Below are 12,500 nucleotides of genomic sequence, written 5' to 3'. Positions count from 1 at the left end.
AATTGTTGCAGCTAACATCAACAGTGCATTCAGTCTGCCTCACAGTAAAAACAGGGCAACCTTTCAGGGTGTTTTTCTGAATGTGTGTGTATCTGATGAAGCGATAGATTAAGCTGTGCAGGTGGTGATGATGTGGCACTAAAGATGGAAACACACAGTTCTCACTTCTGGTTTGACAGGCGTCACTTCCTGAGAGACGACACCGATAATATACGGTTGCAGTTTGCAGTTCAGCTTCAGAAGGGTTGAACTTTACAGAATTAAGGACATGATTCTTTATTTTTCTTATTGTTGTTGATACTAAAACCAACAATGTGTGAGTGTGTCTCTCAGTACTGAGCTCTGAGTCTGTTGGTTCCTGTTGAATCTTTAAAAACTCCTCAGACAGCAGCTCACTGTACTTTTTATCAACAGGAGGAAATAGAGCATTTGTTGGGGACTATTTTCAGCGGCAGATTAATCCACATTTGGAGCTCCAGTGAGTATTTGGGGCAGCAGGACGGTTGTATGTGTGAAAATAAACTACAGTGTGGCTCATTGATGTGCTTTTTAAGGACCACAATGGAGCTCTACAGCACAGAGGAAGAAGATATGTCAATAATAGAAATAATAAGCGCAGTAATACTTTATTATAGATACATTCGTTGTTGGTTTTGGAAGAATTTCTTCATCTAATGCTGCTCTGTGTGTGTCTGTGTGCAGCTAGCCTCCTGGGAGGCGAGTCCCAATGCCATGGCCTCCAGCCACAGCTCCTCCCCAGTGCCTCGTGGAGGCCGAGATGGGATCTATCACAAGGAGCGGGATCCCTCCCCCCCTCGCTGCCGGCCCATCCGGTCCCTGCCCGACGTCTGTCCCAAGGAGCCCACCGGTGGGGACAGCTGCCGTCTTCACTCTTTGTTTGTAGATTTCATCTCAGGGTTGGAACTAAACAGATTTATCCGTCAATTATTAGACTGTTATTATTATTTGAATGTCAGGAAAGTTTCCCAGAGCCCCGAGCTGATGCCTTACATGTTTCTTTGCGTCCCTCAAACGGTCCAAAGACATTCAGATTACAATGATGTCAAACAAAAATGAGCAAATGTTTAAATTTAAGAAGTTGGAACCAGGATATATTTGGCATTTTTGCCTGTTGAATAAATTAAAGTGACTCCAGTAAGAGGTGAGCAAGTGATCGAGGTCAGCTCAACTGTGATTGGTGCACAGAGCAAAAAGGGGCGGGACTTAGAAGCATCAACTGATTATGATTGTCGAGATATTTTCTGTGACTGAGCGTTCTCCTCGTGGTCCTGCAGGTGAGGGGCGTGGCCTGTGTGACGGGCCGTCCGTGGTGGCGGAGCACGACCGGTGGACGGTGTACAGCTCGAAGGTCAACCTCCCCGCCGCGCTGAACGACCCCCGGCTCGCCAAACGGGAGTCCGACTTCTTCACTAAAACATGGGGGCTGGACTTCGCGGAGACGGAGGTGATGCCCTCCTTCTACCTCCCCAACATCACCCGGGAACACTTCGCGCCCTACCTGCAGGAGACGGCTCAGGTAAACTCCCACACTGAAGTATTCAGCTCAGCAGACTCTCTGGTGGTGATGCTCAGTGAAGGAGGGTGTGGTTCTGAAGTTGCTGAACATGTTTAATATCCGTCGTGTTACATTCGGGTTTAGCTCGTTCAGGAATCCGGTTGAAGCAGTTTCTTTTCATTGGCTCGATGCATGCAGCACCCGCATGAGATCTTTGGCTTCAAATCGGACCAACAAACACCTCTGTCGCTCGCCAACGTCACTCAGATCTTCACGCTGCTTCTAACACTTCAACTCTGAGGACCAAATGTTCACCTGCTGCCTGATATACCCCCCGCTGACAGGAGCCCTGAGTGAACATTCGCCACTAGTGACTGCGCCCGTAAAGACAGGCTCCTTTTCATTGAGGGCCTAAAATGATAAGCGAGCTTTAAGGTCCGAGGGAACCAATGAGCAGCCTGACATTAATCAGAAAAGTGCTCATTCAGCAGTTTGTTTTATTCCTCATTCTCTTATAACTCTCTTATATTTGGTTCTGTGTGGCTGTAAAAGGAAATAAACCTGAATGTGGTTTCACTTCCTGGCTGAGGTGTGAAAATGACGTTATATTCTTTAGACTTTGGTACCGGGGGCGACTTCTTATTCTTCCCGTAAGAGCTGGGCAGTTTTCTAGAAACGTAATCGCTGCTTTGTGCTCATTTCCTTCTTCAGAGTTTCAGAATGAAGTTTACAGAAAACAATAAAACAGAAGAACGGCGCTCAAACATTCCTCCGATTGCTTCCTTATTCCTCGAACTGTGGCGTTTGAAAGCTTTCATGTTTTTGTCGTTCAGCGCCGCCTAAAACTCTTAAACCTTTTTGTGTCTGTGTGTGTTTTTTAATCTTTAGAGGGAAAGAATCCACGAACGCTGCAAGACGATCTGTCCCAACAAAGACGACGTGGACGCCGTCTCCAGTATCACCACCAACCACGGTATGAATTATTAAAGAGCTGCTGCAGGACCAAGGTCCATTAAATGACCAGTGAAAGCAACACACAGGAAACACACTGACCTCCCACACTGACCTCCCACACTGACCTCCCACTGTGTTCGACCACAATCTGAACATGTGACCTGAAAGCAACACACCTGATGTCAGATTATTTGTCAATGTAGATTATTTTAAATCTGGACCCTATTTTTTTGGGCTGCCTGACTAAAGATTGTCCTACTCCAGCTCCCAGTTCAGGTACAGACAGCTGATAGCAGCTAGTACAGTTAGCACATGCAGCAGTGCAGAGATAGAACTTTTAGTTTAATCAGAAACAGACGTAATATCACTTTCACTCTCCACCAGACTCCAGAGACAAAAACACTAATTTTAACTCGACAGAAACAAAATAAAACTGTTGGTTTGTCTTTCCAACAACAGTCAGCATTAATTCACTCAGTTTAATGTGAAAATATATATATATATATATACTCTGTAACAAAGTAAAGACAAACCAAGACAGTTTTAGTGAGTTTTATTTTGTTTCTGTCACGTTTTAATGAAGTTATGATGATCAGTTAGGTAAAATTACTGTTTTTTTTTAATGGTCTGATGGTTTCAGGTCGAAAAACACTGGATTAACTCTTTAAACTAAAAGTCAAATACAGATTGATTTAGAAATCAATGATCATTCACACTTAATAAAATAAACTGTATTTCTATTTGTTTAGAGATTTGTTCTGATTTCACACTTCATACCCTTTTAAGAGAGTTTTACGTACAGAAATATCATTATTAGTTTTAATATGATGATATATTAAAACTATTGATTGATTAGATTATGGATGTTCTTTCTTGTTCATTTTATTCCTGTATCTTTGTTTTAATTGTTAGTTTTGTGTAAATCTCTCTGTAACATTGGTTTTGAGAAGCAATATACAAACAAACTTTATTATTAAGGTTATTATAGTATTTTGTAGGTTTACATTTGTTGACTGTAACAATAATTAGCTGAATAACGTGAGGAAATAAGCTCAAATAAAACAGACTATTGGAGTAATAACAAGTTCTTGATCCAGAGTTTCTCTTGTTTCCTACAGATAAATCCAGAGCTGAGCTCGAACAAGTCCCGAAGGTAATACTTCTCCTCTACTTCTACTTTATTCTCTTTTTATTGGATCAGAGTTTGTAGTACTCAGTAACTTTCTTAAACCTTGACTTCCCTTTAAACTTCCCTTTTTACAGTTACTTGATCTCAGTTCACTTCCGTTTTTCTCCCACAGCTGCTCGAGGTTCTCAGCTAACTGTTTGTTTACATATTTTGAATTTGCAGATCTTCATGAAGCCCGAGTTTGCTCTGGAGGACCCCGCCACCTTCAACGCCGTCCTGCCCTGGTCGCACTTCAACAGCGCCGGGGGGAAGAGCAGCAGAGACGGGGCCTCCTCCAAACTGCTGCAGGAGAAGGTGAACTCACTCGTCCACTCGGTCTGCGTTTGGACGTATTTAAGTTCAGTCTCGCTCTACCAACCTGGGAGTCGGGACGCCCACTAGGGGTCGCCAAAGCTTTATAGTGGATCACGAAGCCTTCTTGATTTTAAGGCGTGCTAGAAAACTTAAAAATATACACAGTAGGCCTTTATCTCAGCATTTGGTTCACTTCTGTGAAGAAATGCAAAGTAAATTGTTGAGTAAACTGTATAATAGAACAATGGTTTAACGTCAGCGACAAGAAATAATAAAAATCCATAATACAGACAGAGACTTGTATAAAAAGTTCCCTGAACAGGAAATAATCTGCTCAAAAATTCACCCAGATCTCTGGTTTTACACAAACGTCTTGGGTTCATTGTACAGTTATACAGAATATAATCAGCAGTTGTGTGTCTTCCTCCGTGCAGCTGAGTCACTACCTCGACGTGGTGGAGGTGAGCATCGCCCGGCAGATCTCTCTGCGCTCCGAGGCGTTCTTCCACGCCATGTCGTCGCAGCACGAGCTGCAGGACCGGCTGCAGGAGACGCAGCGGGCCGTCGCCGTCCTACGGGGCCGGACCGCCGCCATCGACCGGGTCATGTGCCAGGGCCCTCTGCAGGCCGTCCGCACCGCCCTGACCCGCAACAACTGCGTGAAGCTGCACAACAAGATGAAGCTGATGGCGGCGGTGCATCAGACGCAGCCCACCGTGCAGCTGCTGCTCTCCACCTCCGAGTTTGTCGGCGCGCTGGAGCTCATCTCCACCACCAAGGAGGTGCTGCAGCAGGAGCTGCAGGGAATCCACAGCTTCAGGTCAGGAGGAGGAGGAGGATTTCTGTTGGACAGTGTAAAACTAAACTTCTGTCTCTGCAAACTGTAACAGAGACACTGTTTGTAAATTTTAAAATGAGCTGATTTCTCTCTCACATTTGGTCGTATGAATAAATCTTTGGCAGCTGTTTTAGATTCAGTCTTAAAGCCTCCAGTTTCAGAGTCCGACCACACTGTGGTAAATACCGACATCACTTCGGAACAAAAACTAGCGAGGTGACAACTTTCATAGATACAGACACAGCAAGCCAGCTAATATTATTGACTTAGTCCAGCAGGAAGAAGCTCAGCTCGCCGTCTGTCTGCAGATGAGAAGTTTGAGTTTTTCTCTTCTTTAATGTGTTTATTTTATTTTGTAATCTCCGTTTATCACAATTCAAACAGACCAAGTACATTAAATCGCAGATGATCATCAAAACATCTCATGTGAGCTTTAAAGCCTCAGTACAGGAAGTCAGAAACCACACAAATCATATCTGTCTCTCTGTCTCTCTGACTCTCTGACTGTCTGTCTGTCTCTCTCTCTCTCTGTCTGCCTGTCTGTCTGTCCCGCAGACATCTGGGCTCCCAGCTGTGTGAGTTGGAGAAGCTGATCGATAAGATGATGGTGGAGGATTTCAGCATGTACGCCCGCAGCGACCTGAACCGCAGCCTGAAGGACGAGCCGCAGGTCCTGGAGAAGGTCTGAACAAACCTCGTTCACCTCGTTCACCTCATTCACACCCGTGTTTGTCAGCTTTTATATGTCCCACAACAACAAAACTTCATTAAACGGTCATTAGGGAATAATATAAATCTGGAGCTTGTCTCCTGATTGTAATGATACAACCAAACAAATGAGGACGTAACACAAAACATAACATAGGAATATTGTATTCAGGGTTCGTATAGTGTCTTCAATGTGTGGAAAATGCTGAATATTAACTGTTTATATATTCAAAGTTACAAAGAATATGCTTGAATTCAAAAATCCTTCCTAGAAAATTTCATAATCTGGAGTTTCATCAACACAATCACTCAGAAATCTTTAAATATTTGAAATGAAAGATCCCTCGATAAGTTGATCCTTTACTCTCACAATGATCAATCATTGAATAATCACATTAATATTACCAGCTGTGACAATATACATCAATTACTGTGAGAATAAACTAATTCTGTAGGTGACAATATACAATATTATCATGTATCTTAATTTATCGTAGTGAATTTCCATTATGGTGATAATCGTCATGACTTTACTTGTAAAAAGCTGTGTATCTCCCCAGCACACAGTTTTATATTGATTACCTGATTTACTTTGAACAAAGGGACAAGAAACAGACAAAGAAAGTTCAACTGGATGTGTGGAAATAATAAATTCCCAAATAAAGCCGCGAGAACCCTGAATGTTCGCTTAATATAAATATATATAATCCAGTCTCTTGATGTGAATCTGTGTGTATTTATCGGTTGCTGTGCCCATCACAGGTCCACAATCCAGACACTGCCTCACAGAAGGTGGGACGCACACACACACACAAACTATGCCTGCTGCTGAAATCGGGGCTCAGTTGTCGCTATGTGGATCAATAATTAATCCGATAATTACAATGGAGATAATAATTGTTTTTAATGTGCGTGGAGCACCAGATGGGCGGAGTTAACCACTGTAGGATGATTCAGATCGTGTTCAGCAGGTTGTCAGCAGCTGAAGAGATTATTATTATTATTATTATTATTATTATTATTCATTATCATCATTATCCATTATCATAAGAATCCATCTGGTCTCCAAGCAGGTTAAACACTGAACTAGAGTCTGACTGATGTTATTGGGCCGATATCGGACTGTATGTTGTCCAACAGGCGCTGATATGAATGCAGGAAAATCAGTGTGTGCGGTCATATATTGATATAAGGTTTATCCAGCAGGGGGCGCTCTGATTTAAAACACTGGCAAACGAGCACAGAGAGAGAGAGGGAGGGAGAGAGAAGCTCTCAGCAACTGGAATTGGTTGACAATTAACATTTAAAGAATATTTAAGTTAAATATTCTTTAATAAAGTCATTCAGACGTCAGTCAGACTCTGCTGTGAAAGAGAATAAATGTGATTCTGAAGAATAATCACATCTGCTCACATCTGATGTCTGGAGTTGGTGGATCGATGCTTCGAATATCAGGATGTCAGGAGGCTTTATAATCACAGAGTGACTCCCACCAATGTTAATCTAAAGTCTTCCTGTAATGAATTACACCTTTTTTTTAATTTAAATATTCGCACGTTTCGCAGTGAAAATCTAAATATGATTAAAAGCAATTAAAGGTTGTTTTTTATGTTTCAAATGGACGAAAACATTCAGAAAATAATTGTGATTTTAAGTTGAATTAATTGATTTTAATGATGTTTTGTTGCCTGTGGAAGAAATCCTAATTTATGTGAATTTATATTGTCTGCAGTTTGATTTGCATTCAGTCTGAACTTCGTCTGTTACCATTGAGGTTTACTTCATGTGATATAATCAATATTTTTTGGTGTGTGTGTGTTTTTAGGAGCGTCTGGAGTCTCTGGTGTTCGGCCTCCTGCGGCAGAGGAAGTTGGACTTTTTGGACATTTACAGCGATGAGATGATTCTGGCTGCGAAGGCCATCGTCACTCAGGTAACAACCGATCGCGTTAAAGCGAACGACGAGTGAAGTCTGTGCTGTTTTACGACATGGCGATCTTAACGGGGCATGTTTGTGTTTGCAGTGTGTAGCAGAAAGTGTTTTGCACATAGAAGAAATTGACACTGAAGTCGTCACTAAGTAAGTAGAAATGTGAACGTAGTTTGGTTTCATGCTGGTTGTGTTTGATGTTTGTGGCGGCCATGTCTCCCCTCTGGCAGGAGGCTGCGGTCCATCAGGACCAAAACCTCTCGCAGCCTCATCAACGAGGCCCGGACCCCCCACTGTCACTGACTCTTACACCCACCCTGTATATATGCATTACATTAATGCACTCCCATCTTCTGTACAGTTTTCTTATCTTTTCTTAGCTTTCTTATCTTTATCTATATTTTTTAAAAAGTATTTCACTCTTGTATATTTTTGTGTGATTTTATATATTTTTTTTGTGCGATTGTACATTTTAAGCACCATTGCACCAAGACAAATTCCTCGTATGTGTAAAAACCTACCTGGCAATAAACCCCATTCTGATTCTGATGTTGTTTCTCCTGCGATGAGCGCTATCGTCAGGGAAGACTGTGTATTTGAAGTTTAGAGACTAGTTTTCCAATCACGGAAACACCTGAAAATTGGTTTAAATGACCAAATATACCTGGAAATAAACTATTTTGTCCTGGAAAATTTTACTTTTATTTTAGCCCCTCACTCAGATTACATAAACCTCAGTGTTGAACATAAAACTTTTGAAAGGTTTTTACCAGATGCAAAGCAGAACAGAGACTTTCTACTTCTTATTTTAACAGGCTAAGAGTTAGTTTATTATCTGTAACGTGAAACAAATTCTACTTAATGTGAACTGGAACTTGTGGCCAAAGTCCTGTTACAGTTACAGCTGCATCAGTGTGTCAGTATGAACCCTAACCCTGGAAAATGATTTATTAAAAAGAGTGGGAACTCTGAACTTTATACGATCTTAACAGTTAATACTTTATAACACAACAATTAATAACCCACAGCTCACTCTCTCTAACAGGAAGGTTTAGAAGAAGTTAATTTCCTCCCATTGTTTTTATACAACTAGTTTAAGATATTTGTTTTTTTAAAGGAAGCAGTGTTTGTTCTACGTTACAGTTGCAGTCAAACCTTCAGTGTAACATACTTGTACACCCTGTGCCCAGAACTACACACAGTGTTGATAACATTGTGTACAATGTGTGTTTGTCTGAAGGCTAGCTGACCAGATGCGTGTGATGACGTTTCCTCAGTGGTTTGAGCTGCTGAAAAACGTCTTCGAGAGTTTCCTCCTCTTCCTGCAGAGGATCAAGGTGAGTCAGAGTTAGTGGTCGATCGTTAGAGAGCAGAGTGACTGATGGCTGATGTATAACACTGTCTGTCTCTCTGTCTGTCTGTCTCTCTGTCTCAGGCCACTCTTAACGTGATCAAAAATGTGGTTCTGGAGGTTCTGGCTTCGAACCAGAAGAACCGGCTCCTGGAGGAGGCCGGTGCGAGGGCTTTAGACGCGGAGGCTTCCCATGGCCCGTCGGTCCTGCAGGGGGAGGCCGAGCTGGCCTACCTCACCCACGAGGGGCTGTTCATCAGCGACGCTCTGAACGAGGCCCAGCAGCAGCAGCAGCAGCAGCAGCAGCAGCAGGTCCAGGATCAGAGCTCTGTGATGGGCTCCAGGATCCAGCAGAGCCGGGCGGAGGCTGCCAGCAGCGACTCTACCTGTGGGACCTCAGAGACCTCCTTCAGCAGGGAGCAGAGCTTCATGTATGTCACTGAAGACAATGATAAATAATAATAACTTTTATATATCACTTTTTGCTGCTCTAGAAACATCTACTTTTATTTAAAATATTAAAACATTATCCAGTTCTGAATTTGAAGACAATCAAGATTCAGAGTGTTTAACACGAGAAAATAAAAGTCTTAATGACATTTTAAAAGAAATAATAATAGTCAATAATTTAAGATTTAATAAATAATAATAAAGAGAGTGTTTTTGTTCTTCAGGTCCGGTGAGAACATGATGCCCTCTGAGCTGGAGCTGAACCGTGTGATCAATAACATCCAGGAGCTGCTGTACTCCGCCTCCGACGTCAGCCACGACCGCTGCGTCAAAGTCCTCACAGCCAGAGCCAAGGTACGAGACCGCCATCAACGAGGAGCTCGTCACAGGATGTGTGTGAACGTATGAAAGGCACAAAGGGCGCTACAGCCCACCAGACTCCACCGACAAAACCAGTACTTTTACACCACAGAGAATTAGAGAAGAGTCAGACTGGACATAAACAAAATACAGCTCATTAAAACGGACTCTACAATGTGTATACATCACTGTGTATAAGTGAAGTTAAACCACAGAGTCTCTCGTGATGCTTCAGTAGTTTGTTGATGAAGAGGAGGAATTAACCTCGTGTGTCGTCTCCGTCTCCCACAGGACGGCTCTCTGGAGCGCCTGAGCTCGGCGGAGTTCGTGTGTCTCTCTCAGGCGGTGGAGGGTTTCGTCAGGGACACCGAGGAGCTGTGCGGCCGGCGCAGCGTCTCCCTGAGGGGGGCGCTGCAGAGCCAGGCCAACCGCTTCGTCCACCGCTTCCACGAAGAACGCAAGACCAAGCTCAGGTCAGCCGTTAGTACAGCTGGTTCACCTCGATGGTTTTTAACATTCTTCCAGTTAAAATATCGAGGGAGACGTGTCTGAGACTTCTTCATCGGTGTCTGATTGTGTTAAACATGAACACAGATGCAGTTTATAAGTCTTCAGTCTCTGTGTCGTTGTGTTGTTAACTCCACGCTGTTTGTCCCTGCAGCCTCCTCCTGGACAACGAGCGCTGGAAGCAGGCCGAGGTTCCTGCTGAGTTTCAGGATCTGGTGAACTCCATCGCTGACGGAAGAATATCACTACCAGAGCGCAAAATCCCAGGTACCCAAAATACCCTGCACACACTTTTTAATACATCAATGCACAGGAAGAAGTCGACCTTTAATCAGTCTTAAGAGCATTGTTAATGTGTCTGAGAGTTAAAGACTCGTTGTTCTTGCAGGTCCAGAGGACAGGAAGCCCACTGACTTTCTGCTCATCAACGGACAGAAATACGCCGTCGTCGGGTACGTTTGAAATCAAATCTTCACGTTTCTTTCTACGACATTAAATTCGTCAGTAAATACCCCCACCTGTGTTTCTGAAGTGTGTGTTCATACTCCTGCAAACTGTTTGAACTCAGACTTCTACTTCTTAACTTTGCTTCTACAAAAACAACTCTGTTTCTGAAGGTTGACAATCAGCTTTGGTTCGTGTCATTCTGCATATCAAACCTCAGTTCTCTTTTGGCTCTGACCCAAATGTGTCTGTAGCTCCGGCTGCCAAAAACTGCCAAATACTAGAAGTACGAGTCAATTACAAACACAGTTACAGTTTTATATTGTTTTTTTAGACTCTATTGGTTTTGCAGAGACGCACATTAATGTTTAATTCTGCCATTATACTGTATACTGTTCTTCATTGAGTGTGTTCTCTTTGTTCAGGACGGTTCTGCTGCTGATCCGGATCTTTCTGGAATACTGTCAGTGTGTCAACGACATCCCATCCATCGCCACCGACATGCTGACGCGTCTGTCGGACCTCCTCAAGGTCGGAGCCACAAACACCGAACTACACTCACATAGAGCAGTGTAATGTAGAGACACAATCTGGTGTCACACACATCATTCGGACTTTAAGGTTTACCGTTCACTGTCGTGTCTCTGCAGCACTTCAACTCTCGGAGCTGCCAGCTGGTTCTGGGAGCCGGAGCGCTGCAGGTCGTCGGCCTCAAGACCATCACCACCAAAAACCTCGGTACGACCGGCAGGAGCTCGCAGACAGACAGTCGGAGCTTTTAATGCTTCAGTTCGATGCTTTTGTTACTCAGCCATTGTTGACTGTTGTGTGTGTGTGTGTGTGTGTGTGTGTGTGTGTGTGTGTGTGTGTGTCTGTGTAGCATTAGCTTCCCGCTGCCTGCAGCTGGTGGTTCACTACATTCCCGTCATCAGAGCTCATTTTGAGGCCAAACTGCAGCCCAAACAGTTCAGCGTCCTCAGACACTTCGACCACATCACCAAGGTAACGCAGTGGGTCCCAACCCGGGGGTCAGGGCCCCACTGGGGGGCGCCAAAGCTTAAAAGATATACACAGTAGGCCTTTAGCTCTACATTTCATTGTTTTCTGAGAAGAAAAGTAAATAAATAAGTGTTATTTTTAAAGTTTAGATAATTTTTTAAGACACTTTAGATAAAGAACTAATAGAACAATGAGAAGGAAACACTGAATTTGTCAAGAAACAACATTAAATAATATTAAATATCCATAAAATATGTTCCATCAATGATAGGAAAGGTATGTAAAGGGTTCTATATACAAACATCTGCACATAACAGTGTCAAACCACATTTATATGAAGAATTCTGTCCCCGATCATCAGAATCTGATCATTCATTTCCCACTTTAAACTCCTTTTTTGGTGAAACTGTAACTGTAATCTTGTGTTTGTGGCTTTGCAGGACTACAACGACCACATAGCAGAGATATCTGCCAAGCTGGTGGCCATCATGGACAGCCTGTTCGAGAAGGTGTTATCAAAGGTCAGAACTTTTATTCTGCGTAACCAACCGGTGAGCGGTGGCGGTCGGTGTGTCCGATAAAGCTTAAAGCCTCTGTTGTCTTCCTCAGTACGAAGTGAAGGCGCCGATGCCGTCGCCCTGCTTCAGGAACGTCTGCAAGCAGATGGCGAAGATGCACGAAGCCATTTCAGAGCTTCTACCTGAGGAACAGACGCAGGTGAGTCGACTCGCTCTGCGTTTATCAAACGTGTCTGTGAGCTCTCTCTCTCTCTCTCTCTCTCTCTCTCTCTCTCTCTCTCTCTCTCGCGCTCACTCACTCGGTTCATTCTTCCTCCACAGATGTTGTTTCTGAGGATCAACGCCGGTTTTAAGATGCACCTGAAGAGGCAGCTCGCCCGGCTCGGGGTTGTTAATGACGGAGGACCGCAGAACGGGTAACTATGGCACGCACACAGTAACC

The 12,500-nt window shown here is 43.5% G+C and overlaps 1 protein-coding gene across 15 annotated transcripts in view; it reads left to right on the top strand.

Annotated features, from left to right (window-relative positions):
- The window catches only part of vps54 (VPS54 subunit of GARP complex), a 20,162-nt gene that overhangs the window by 3,169 nt on the left and 4,493 nt on the right, over nucleotides 1–12,500 (top strand). For 5 of the 15 annotated variants that reach the window (XR_007881664.1, XR_007881662.1, XR_007881663.1 and 2 more), the window contains 22 exons: nucleotides 703–896; nucleotides 1,296–1,537; nucleotides 2,405–2,489; nucleotides 3,589–3,623; nucleotides 3,822–3,953; nucleotides 4,388–4,773; nucleotides 5,347–5,473; nucleotides 6,262–6,291; nucleotides 7,325–7,432; nucleotides 7,524–7,579; nucleotides 8,670–8,766; nucleotides 8,865–9,211; nucleotides 9,455–9,584; nucleotides 9,882–10,063; nucleotides 10,252–10,364; nucleotides 10,486–10,549; nucleotides 10,967–11,072; nucleotides 11,192–11,279; nucleotides 11,422–11,543; nucleotides 11,981–12,061; nucleotides 12,150–12,257; nucleotides 12,380–12,474. Coding sequence is in view for 12 of the 15 variants with exons in the window: in XM_051385491.1 (XP_051241451.1) it covers nucleotides 728–896; nucleotides 1,296–1,537; nucleotides 2,405–2,489; nucleotides 3,589–3,623; nucleotides 3,822–3,953; nucleotides 4,388–4,773; nucleotides 5,347–5,473; nucleotides 6,262–6,291; nucleotides 7,325–7,432; nucleotides 7,524–7,579; nucleotides 8,670–8,766; nucleotides 8,865–9,211; nucleotides 9,455–9,584; nucleotides 9,882–10,063; nucleotides 10,252–10,364; nucleotides 10,486–10,549; nucleotides 10,967–11,072; nucleotides 11,192–11,279; nucleotides 11,422–11,543; nucleotides 11,981–12,061; nucleotides 12,150–12,257; nucleotides 12,380–12,474 (2,903 nt within the window). In the remaining 3 variants the exon portion in view is untranslated. Of the gene's footprint in view, nucleotides 1–414; nucleotides 479–702; nucleotides 897–1,295; nucleotides 1,538–2,404; nucleotides 2,490–3,588; nucleotides 3,624–3,821; nucleotides 3,954–4,387; nucleotides 4,774–5,346; nucleotides 5,474–6,261; nucleotides 6,292–7,324; nucleotides 7,433–7,523; nucleotides 7,580–8,669; nucleotides 8,767–8,864; nucleotides 9,212–9,454; nucleotides 9,585–9,881; nucleotides 10,064–10,251; nucleotides 10,365–10,485; nucleotides 10,550–10,966; nucleotides 11,073–11,191; nucleotides 11,280–11,421; nucleotides 11,544–11,980; nucleotides 12,062–12,149; nucleotides 12,258–12,379; nucleotides 12,475–12,500 lie in introns of all 15 variants that reach the window. The other 10 variants (XM_051385493.1, XM_051385492.1, XM_051385490.1 and 7 more) reach the window with 5 other exon arrangements.

Source organism: Dicentrarchus labrax, unplaced genomic scaffold (assembly GCF_905237075.1).
Source record: "Dicentrarchus labrax unplaced genomic scaffold, dlabrax2021, whole genome shotgun sequence".
Taxonomy (NCBI): domain Eukaryota; kingdom Metazoa; phylum Chordata; class Actinopteri; family Moronidae; genus Dicentrarchus; species Dicentrarchus labrax.
Note: the sequence above shows the minus strand (reverse complement) of the source record. Positions and strands in the feature narration are given on the sequence as shown.